Consider the following 9,805-nt stretch of genomic DNA (forward strand, 5'->3'; position numbering starts at 1 on the left):
GGCCGACGTGGCTATCTTAAATGCGGAGGCAAGTCCAAGTGCGTGACATGCATTTGCTGGTCGCAACCATGCATGCATGCACCTTCTCGTGACCGATCCGTCCGTCCGTAAAGCCGAGGAACACATGAGGAAAGCAAAGCCCTAAAGCAATGCATGTACATATATCAAAGCTAGCCGGCCGTGCTTGTCACCACCTCAGCCCGCCAACTTTTGCTTTGGGTTGTGTCACATGGTACGTACTGCCGTCTGCTGCCGATCCCAATATCTCTCTCTCTCTCTCTCTATCTCTATCTCTGTGTGCGTATGTCAGCATGCACCACATCACATGCGCCCAACTAACTACAAGACGGAAACGGGCCGATCTGATCTTATTTTTCTACAGATAGATGTACATTACGCCTTTACAACACCGTCGTCATCTCATCTCCGGATGAGTCCGATCGATCTCGCTTCTTTTTATACACGGTACGTAGTATATTGTACTACCACTAGTAGCTAGCTATAGCTAGAGGCTGAGTGCGTTGCATATTCTCGTGCCTACGCAAACACTACGGCTTTATCTTTTCTTTTGTCGCTAGACCAATATAAAGAGAAAAGGAAGATAAGGTGAAGGAAATGATAAAGGAAAAGGAAAAGTAGCTAGGTTGCAGTCAAAAGAGTGTCCATGGATGGATCGGTCGACGGAGGTTTTGTGATGGGAGATCGATCTCAGTGCGCGGGGAAGAAGAGGGGTGAGGGGTCTCGCTCCATGGCGCCCTGCTGCGGGTCGACCCTCAGCCGGCCCATCTTCTCCTCGCACCAGTGCAGCTGCTGGTCCGTGATCTCCGGCATGCGCAGCACCCGGGCCACCACCTTGAGGTCGATGAGCCCCAGCAGCACCGCCACCTCCTCCTGCTCCCGCAGCTTGATCCGCTTCAGGCACCGCCGCGGCCGGCTCAGGTCCTTGAGCCGGCTCTTCTTCTGAAACATGCACGAAAACGTTCAGAAAGCATCATGCTTGCACGTACGTAAGAAATTCATCTGATCACTCACGGCCTTGTTGGTTCTCTTGAGGGTGATGACGATGGACTGGTCGCTGGCGCTAGTCCTCCGCCGCACCATCTCCCGGAACATCTGGTAGTGGCTCCGCTTGTCGGCGCGGAGGAACGCCATGAACGTCCTGATCGACTCCTCCAGGATGTGCAGGAACTGCACCGCCGATATCAGGTCGTCCTTCTCGTCCTCCTCCTCTGTGCGCATTAGCCATTCAATCAGTGAGTCACACTTGATTAATCACGAACAAAACTAGATTAAAATGCAGTACCAAATCATAATTATTCGATGCATTGGCTACCTCTGAACTCTGGTACGAGGAGCAGCTTGGGCGAGGAGTTCTTCATCCGGGCGTACACCTCGGGCCTGCGGCCGTGCTCGAACGGCTCGTTCTCCATGAACCGGTAGAGCAGCACCTGGAACTGCTGGAACTCCTGCGCCACCCGCGCCGGGCAGCACCGCGCCTCCGCCATCATCGTGCCGCTGATGCCGGCGTTGTGGCGCCGGAAGGTGGTGTAGTTCCAGTTGAGGGCCTCCCACGTGAGGCAGATCTGGGCCACGTACACCCGCTCCAGCTCCGGGTACGGGTCGCGCAGCCCGATCGCCGGCGCCTCCGCCGACGCGGGCTTCGGCCTCGGCGCCGCCATGGACAGCTTGTGCGTGATCCGCTGCGACATGGACCGCGGCTGGCACTTGATCGACCTGAACGACTCTGCATGCACAACACACATGCATCCACGTCATCATCCTTCAGCCGGCAGCAAGAACACAAATTAAAAATGGAACACTATTGTTACACCAATGTAATGATTTATAGGGCTAGATTATGTAACGTGCGTCGAGGAACATGTAATGATTTGTTTTTACTGGGAAGTGTAATAAGAATTCTCCATTGAGCCCGCACATGCCCCTGAAAAGCGTCGCAGAGAACTGGAAACGCGGGCGACCGGAGCTTGTTTGCAACAAAAGTTGATCTAGTAGAGGTGATGATGATGATAACTTGGGGAATATTTGGTGATGATGATGATGATGAGCAAATTCATCAGTTTTCCTAGATACAATCAATTTGGCAGTAAACAATCTAGCTAGTGTAGGTACATACCTGTCTCGGTGAGCTTCTGGGCGCCGACGCGGTGGAAGTAGACCATGTCCTCGTCGTACTTGCGGAAGAGCGTGTAGGACTCCCACCTCGCCGAGCTCCGGCGCGACGACGACGAGAAGAGGTCCGAGTAGGCGTCCTTGCCGGTCGTCACCGTCGAGCTCTGCCACTCCACCGAGCTCTTGGACGTCGACTCGCTCGTCAGCGTCGACGCGCCGAACCGGCAGCTGTCCCCGTCCTCCTCCTCGCGTCGCGGCCGCAGCCGCGCGCCGCCGTCCAGCTGCAGCTTCTTCGTGTCGGCCAGCGTGTGGCTGTTCACCAACCGCTTCACCTCGGGAAAGCGGCCGGCCGTCTCCTCCTCCTCCTCTGGCTCCTCTTCTACTCCATGCCCGTCTTCACGGTGATCACCGTCGCGGCGACCTTCTCCCCCTCTGCTTCGTTGCCTCTCTGCAACCGTATGACAAGCAGTGTAAGATCAAGCTGAGAAGTGACCGATGAAAAAGAAGATAGTGAGAATCTACATACCTAGGAGATTGCCTTGAACGGAATCATTCTTAGGCAGTGACAACGACGCGGCGACCGGAATATTCTGCCGATGCCCATCCGGCGCCTTGGGGATGCCGTCGTCGGTCACGTCGACCTTGGCCTCTTCTTCCTCCTGGGCCACGGTGGCGGTGGCACCGGCAGTGGCGGCATCGCTGTCGATGCGGTGGTCCTCCTCCTCGCGCGGCGCGAATGAGACGCGGTTGGTGGACTCCGGCGGGGCCGTGTGAAAGGCGCGGCTGGTCTCCGCCACCTCCAAGCAATGTTGCGCAGCCGTACCACCGGCACCAGTGTACAAAAGGTGATGATTCTTTGCTTCGTCGCCAAGGCCTAGCAGGGCGCTGTCCTCGAACACGGCCTCGTCGAACCAGAAGAGCGTGTCCGCCGCCTGCTGCCGCTCCCCTCCGGCGAGGTGGATGTCGTCGGCGGCGGCCACGTCCTCCTTCCCGGAGTTACTCTCGGCACGGTTGTCACGGCCACGGTGCTCCCTGCACACATGCACGTACGCAGAAGAAGTGGGCAGAAATTCGTGAGCATGCATGCTTGGAATTGAAGGAGCAATAATTACTTAATCAGTAGGCTTCGTAGCACTAACCTTGCGCGGTGGAGTCGGGCGAAGAGCTTGGCGAGGAGGAAGAGCGAGAGGTAGGCGAGGAGGAGCAGAAAGCTGAGGGAGGCCAGGGCGTTGAGGAGACCGCCGGCCGCGGGCAGCCACGTCACCTGCAGCAGCTCCGCCACGGGACGAGGGCAGGTGGAGGAGCTGCTAACAAGCCGCTGGCCATGGCCATGAGAAGAAGCCTGCGAGCCAAACACTTGCTGCAGGTGCAACCCCACCGGAGGAGAAGAAGAGGAAGAGCAAGACGAGCCGCTGCTCCCATTACGCATCTATCTGCGCCGACGCCGACGACAGTGACGAGTGGCAAAGCAACCTCCGATGATGTGTATGCTTGGTTGCTTGCTCTAGAGGCGTGCGCACGGTGAGAAGCTAGCTTTTCTGCTTTGGCCAAGGAAGGAAGCAATGGTGGCAGGCACACACTGGCTTGCTGCTTTGTTCCAGAGAGAGGAAAGTGGCGCTGGAGAGATCAAAGCGAAGATGGTTTGGGAAAACCCGAAGTTTATAGCCCGTCCATAAAGGTGGTTTTGAGAGATTTTCATATCATATCATGGGGAGGGCATACGTGCATGGGGCCCAACGTGATCTAGAAGAGAAAAGAGAAGATGGGACGATGGGCAGGGTCAGCAAGCAAGTAATCTGGGAGTAATTATTACGACAAGAGGAGCTGAGCAGTAAACAAACTATAATTATTGGGAGTGCCTACTGATAATTATTTGGGGGGCATGAAGAGGCAGGGCCCTCCGTCAAGTGACTTGCATTAGGAGCTAAGCCTATATGCGAGATGCCAGATGCGTTTCATCGCCCGCCACCGCGGGTTTGGTATAACATAACGCGCTCCATCGATAGCTAGCACCTCACATCAATCTCGCTCGCTTTGTTGTGCTACTTGCAGCACTTGTTTTTAGTAGCTATGAGTTGTGATCACCTGCACTTTGTTGCTCAAAGCAAGAGGTCAATCACGCATTCACGCGTGCAAGGAGAAAGTTCAGCACGAGATACAACATGCACGCTTGTGATCGACCAGGGGCTAAGCTATTCACACGCTTGTGATCAACATGCACGTTTTTTTCTTGAAGCCGCCCTCCTGCCATCGACGGCGACTCGATCTCCCTCCTTGTTCTGCCGCGCACCCTCATGGCCGCCTCTCCTCTGGAGGCATGGTGTGTGGGGCGACTAATCTGAGACAATGCGGTGTTCGGCCTGCTTGTAAGGAACCAATGGTGGCCTCCCAAGACCATTCGGGACGCCGTATGGCTGTTGCTTAAGTGTCTACCTCCCCTGTCGTTCACCGCCTTTTCACGGTAGTCGTTTGGTACTAGCTGGCTCTACCAAGAGCGGAGGCAGGGGACTGGCTGGGGGTGTAGCTCTCCCGTTCTCTCTTCTCTCGAAAATGCATGTATATCTTCTTGCTAATCCTCTTAATATGTGAGAGAAATGTGGGAGAGAATTAGTTAGATTTGGACAATTTGACCCATGCTAACATTACATGACACCTTTGGCACTCTCAATTTTAATTTTTTTTGTCTACACCACTTATGGACGACATTGATACACTGGGCAGATCTTAGGAGTGGTGGTGGCGATGAGGATCAATCGCGATGGTGGCGGAACACGACTTGGTGGTATAGTCATTGACTCGATCCGGCAATGGTGGCGTCTTGATGGCTCACTTGGTGGCTTATGTATCGATTATGTACGGTCAAAAATCTAGGCCTCACTATCTAGATCCGGTGTCCCGAGTGCTCATTCGGTATCTTGTGTATCAACTATCCAAGGCATAAAAAAAAACCTAGGCCTAGCTGTTTGGACCCGACGACAATGATGTTATGCAGTGTTCCCTGCCTGATTATATTGTTGTGGTGCACTGTTACATATTGATGTTACATACTGCTTGGTGGAAAATCCAACACTCCGCCTTACTGGTTGGATTTGCCGTTGATGATGCAAGACGATAGGATATGTATTCCTTGTTGGTGGTGTCGCATTGAAGACTAGGTTCCACTCCACCTCACCATTGGGTAGTTGTTGTTAGCATGTGGGCAGTTTCTTGGTAGTCTCCGACCTAGGGGTTACAAAGCAAATTAAGAAACTGTGATTTATATTGTGTTTGGCAACAACTTTTCTTATTTCCCTTCATTTTGCTAGTTTTAAAGGCTTCTAAAGTAAATTTTTGATTCATTAAAAGCTAATATGCTGAAGGGGGGGGGGGTATCGAAGCAAAACTCATGATGTTTTAATCCAAATATTACATTGGAAAAAAATACCACAACACCAAACAAATTATTTTCTTGGGAAAACATGTTTAAAATGAAAATCAAAAAGACAAACAAAACTAGTTGATTGGGACCATGTGAGCTTATCGATGGTGCGCATCAGTTGGGGGTGCTGACTTTAGGGATCCAAATAATTATAGTGGTGTGGTAGAAGGTGTAAAAAACCTAAAAAATGGAAAAACATGTCTCTCTGTGCCACACGAAAAAGGTCTCACGAAACCAAGGCTTTAAAGTTGGCCCAAACTCTGAGCTATGTCGATGTGTTATCTTGCAACAATGCTAGATCGATGTGTGAGTATGTTCTGGATATGGGCATGTGTTCTGTGTTTGGACTTTGAATTTTCTCTTTTTCTATCAAATAGATATACTAATATATCACTTCGTAAGTTGGTATTAAATATGGAGTAACATTCCAGACCAACCAAGCATTGAAATGCATGCACACCCATATCACAATCCTCGAATAAAAGTAAGATTTGATCCATTCATTCACACATATAAATATACAAACCAAGAATGTATACATATTTTGAGAATAGGGGCCAGACCACTTTGGTAAGACACAACTATTGCATAGAGGGCACAGGGAGAGAACCAAGAACCTTGAGGCTCGAGAGGTATCAGGAGGAATAACACTTTAATGCAGTCACATCTAGGGCCTTGAACTGCCACAATGGGTGTTGATAGCCTTGAGTTATGTGAAGGTGCCAAGTAGGCAGCTAAATGTATCCACATTCTAGTGGTCTCTTCTAGTTGAAGCGGGACTGCGACATTCCACGATACTACATCAAAGTGGGCTTACCTGTTCAAGGAGATTAAGGCAGCAACGGAGCATATGCGGGAAGTGTGTGTTTCGATGATAAAGAGTTATTATACTATTTTTTTTCTCATGAACTAGCTGTGATGTGATGAACGACTATCGATTTATGGTGTGGAGGCTTCAAGCACAAACATATGTATTGAATCTTCTGCACCACGAATGTAATCCCCTATTTGTTGTCTAATAAAGCTATCTATTTACCCCAGAAAACACAACCTTATAGAGAAGGAAGTGGATAAACAAAATGTGCAAACTTTAGCAACTGTAAACTAGAGACTTAATAGTTCCATCGAAAAAGTTAAAGAACATTATAGACAGCCTAAGATTCCCGCATAAGTATATAGTTTCCAATAAAAATAAAGGTTCATTCCGAAAGGAAATGAAAAATGCCACTGAATTAACAAAAATAAAGTAGATACGAGAGGGAGTAAAAGTAAAAAAAATGCGTGTCTCTCATAGGAAAATGTGCCGAGTACATTAAATTGGGTAGGCTTACTGTCCACACATTAAAAAAAACTGAGTAAGAGCAATCCGACTGTTCTACTAGTTTGCCAATTTGAGCAAATGAGCTTGTTTAATAACAGAAAAAGACATCGAACATAGAGTAGCTCAGATCATTAGATTTTTTATGGTGAAACCAATCCACCCAGGTTCAACTTCTGGACTTGACACATGTGCTCACATTTTCTTGGATATATTTTAGACTTTTCATTGATGTTCGTTTCGTCGATCTCAATATGTGCCGGCACGGAGCCTCTCGAAGGGGTGCTCATAGGGTAGGACTTGCATTTTGTTATTTTTGCGGAAAAATAGGATTTGCATATGTACGTTTCTTCATACTTATACCAGGAAAAAAGCCCATAAGACAAACAACGTGCAGGGACGTCTGGCCCAGGTGACATTGAAAAGCCAGTTTCCCGGGCCATGAGAGTGCTCGTGACCCGCAGATGCCCAATTCCCGGCCCATTGAAAAACCAGATGCCCAATTCCAGAGCCCTAGCCCATCCGACAGCCACCATTTTCGCCCATCTCCAAACTTCACCTCGCCGCCGCCGGACACACCCGCCGCCATGGGTGAGCTCCTCCCCCTCTCCCGCGATCTCGCCGGTTAGCACTCTCGCGCGGACTCTTACTCCCTCGTTCCCGACGAACTCGTGCTTCGCAGGCGCCTACAGGTTCGTGTCGGAGCTATGGAAGAGGAAGCAGCCGGACCTGACGAGGCTCGTGCAGCGGCCGGCGACCGTGCGCCGTCTCGGCTCCGATGCCAAGCAGGTTTGGCTTCCCTCTCGGATCCCACCCTCCCTCATGTTCTTGATGCGATGCGAGTAGTGTTATTCTGCTGTGTTTTTCGATATGTGCGGCCGCGTCGCCGTTCGTTACTCTAGCGTGTGAAATGTGACTGTGGGAAGACAGGTGCAGTTTTAGGTGACAAATGAATGGCGGTTGATTCTGGTGGAGATCTGCACTATGCCGACTCACGATGCTATGCAGACATGTTTATATGCTGCCAATCGGGCATTAATTTGGCATAAAGAAGCTCATCGAAACCTGTAGCATTAGCATAAGGCCCATTTGCACATGGCAACAATTTTCATCTCTGGAAACAGTTTAAACAGCACAGCTCCTGCCATATACTCTTGAGCGATATCACCCAGACGCCACTTAAACTGAAAAAAATTAGGTGTTTTGCGAATTGGAATTTGTATGATCAATTATGATAACAAGATGGAGACAGATTGCCTATTGGGCGATCTTCACGCAATATAGTATCGGAAGTTACAAGAACTTCTGAAACAGATGTGCATTTAACTCTAAACTTGTTCTATCTGTGATTAAAATTTCAAGTTTAAACACGGTCTATGTTAGGAGTATGAAAAATGAGAATTCTGATGGTTTTTTTCAGAATTATCCCTGATGATGTTTGTCTTTTTTCACAGGTTGTATTTAGACTTAAAATTTTGAAATGGTAGAGTAATTAACAGAAAAAAAGTTGAAGTATGTGTACGAAATTTCTAGATTTTCTCATGACTTCTGGTAGTAGAATAAGTCACTACATATATCGCGCTGTAGGAAAGGAAATAGTATTAGAAAACGGCTAGACGTCTTATTGCTGAGAAGAAAAGTAGTTAACTCATTTGCTACTTATTTTCTTGTAATTAACAATATCAACTTTGTTTATCATTGTAGCTTCACAAGCCTATTGAGGAGACCAATGAAGGTATATACCCAAGTAGGATGCACTCCCAGAACCTGCCTGCCAAGATACGCATAGCGATGAAATCTTTCAATAACCAAAATCACAATCTGAAGGGGCTTGAGCCTTACACGCACAAGATTGGGTTGCCTGAATCACGAGCCTTATACACCGTGTTACGATCACCTCATATTGATAAGAAATCCAGGGAGCAATTCTCAACGCACGTGAAGAAATTATTTGTGGTTAAAAAGGCAGAGACACATGAGCTGGCCAGGAAGTTCTTTTGGTTAAAACGACTTCGTGTATTGGGGGCTCAGTATGAAGTCAATATTAGTTTCAAGACCCGCTTGGATAAAATGATTGGCTGCAGCGAAGGTGGTGGCCTGCTTAGACAGTAGTTCCAGGCCAAAACAGAAGGCAGACACAGGAGAAAGGAGGTAATAACAAGATAACGAAATGTTTCTATTGTGGTTGAATTATCCCATGATTGAAATTAATAATAGGTTGGTTAGCCAATGGACTAATTGATTTTTGCTTGCTGGCTGATTCCTTGTGTTGCTGGCTGCTTCAGGTGATCTGAGCCTGAGGTTACAAACTATCCAACTTCTGTGGTTCTTAATATCTGATCTTGGTTACTTCTATCGCGGATGGAACCATGTAATCTATTTAGTTTGGAGATGATGCCGATAATAATAATGTGGATTCAAGACATCGTTGATTTTTGCGTGATCTTGATTATAGTGATATCCTAATATCGTCTTAATCTGCCTTAGCCTGGATATATGAGCTAGCATGAATGTCTGAATGCATGGGAAATTAAGTACAGTAACTGAATCTTACTATCTATGTGTGTGTGTGTGAGAATTAATTCACCTATGGGGTTGACACAGTCTGTTACCGTAAGCAGTTGCTACTCTGTGATGTATTGGCATGCTTGATTGAGTCACCCTTTCGTGATCCATCTCATTTATGTAGTCTTGTTCATAGCGGAGGGATAAGGCTGATAACAATGTTAGATCCATCTGTAATCAACTCCTGGAAATATCCATGTGCTGTGATCTGACAACAATGTTAGGTCTATGTGTAAATATGTTCTGGATATATGCACGTGTCTCTGTCTCGAGTCCCAAATTTCTCATTTTTCCGTCAAATGGACATACTAGTATATTACTTGGTACTATTAAATATGGAGCAGCATGCAACACCAACCAATTATTGAATCCAT

At 48.2% G+C, this 9,805-nt stretch overlaps 2 protein-coding genes across 3 annotated transcripts; one reads left to right on the forward strand and one right to left on the reverse strand.

Moving 5' to 3' along the window:
• Positions 1 to 336: 336 nt before the first annotated feature.
• LOC119274480 lies at positions 337 to 3,766 on the reverse strand. Its single transcript, XM_037555186.1, has 6 exons — positions 3,270 to 3,766; positions 2,657 to 3,162; positions 2,135 to 2,578; positions 1,334 to 1,744; positions 1,033 to 1,229; positions 337 to 960 (listed from the first exon to the last, which is right to left on the reverse strand). The coding sequence occupies exons 1-6, from the start codon at positions 3,557 to 3,559 to the stop codon at positions 709 to 711; spliced, it is 2,100 nt and encodes a 699-aa protein (XP_037411083.1). The 5' UTR covers positions 3,560 to 3,766; the 3' UTR covers positions 337 to 708.
• A 3,581-nt stretch (positions 3,767 to 7,347) lies between these two features.
• On the forward strand, positions 7,348 to 9,541 carry LOC119274481 (ribosomal protein S10, mitochondrial-like). 2 transcript variants are annotated; one of them, XM_037555188.1, is made up of 4 exons: positions 7,348 to 7,457; positions 7,549 to 7,655; positions 8,571 to 9,017; positions 9,152 to 9,541. In XM_037555188.1, exons 1-3 carry the CDS (start codon positions 7,454 to 7,456, stop codon positions 8,976 to 8,978), a joined length of 519 nt encoding a protein of 172 aa, XP_037411085.1. In that variant the 5' UTR covers positions 7,348 to 7,453; the 3' UTR covers positions 8,979 to 9,017; positions 9,152 to 9,541. The 2 variants fall into 2 exon arrangements, with proteins under 2 accessions (XP_037411085.1, XP_037411084.1); XM_037555187.1 differs by having other exon boundaries at positions 8,571 to 9,541.
• The last annotated feature ends 264 nt before the right edge of the window (positions 9,542 to 9,805 follow it).

Source organism: Triticum dicoccoides, chromosome 3B, assembly GCF_002162155.2.
Source record: "Triticum dicoccoides isolate Atlit2015 ecotype Zavitan chromosome 3B, WEW_v2.0, whole genome shotgun sequence".
Lineage (NCBI taxonomy): Eukaryota > Viridiplantae > Streptophyta > Magnoliopsida > Poales > Poaceae > Triticum > Triticum dicoccoides.

Bases quoted from the DNA above. Each gene is read 5' to 3' on its own strand.
- LOC119274480 (XM_037555186.1), bottom strand. From the start codon at position 3,559: ATGCGTAATGGGAGCAGCGGCTCGTCTTGCTCTTCCTCTTCTTCTCCT. The intron at 2,579-2,656 runs GTATGTAGATTC...ATACGGTTGCAG, and splicing joins CGTTCAAGGCAATCTCCTAG to AGAGGCAACGAAGCAGAGGG. The intron at 1,745-2,134 runs GTATGTACCTAC...TTGTGCATGCAG, and splicing joins CCAGAAGCTCACCGAGACAG to AGTCGTTCAGGTCGATCAAG.
- LOC119274481 (XM_037555187.1), top strand. The intron at 7,656-8,570 runs GTTTGGCTTCCC...TTATCATTGTAG, and splicing joins TCGGCTCCGATGCCAAGCAG to CTTCACAAGCCTATTGAGGA.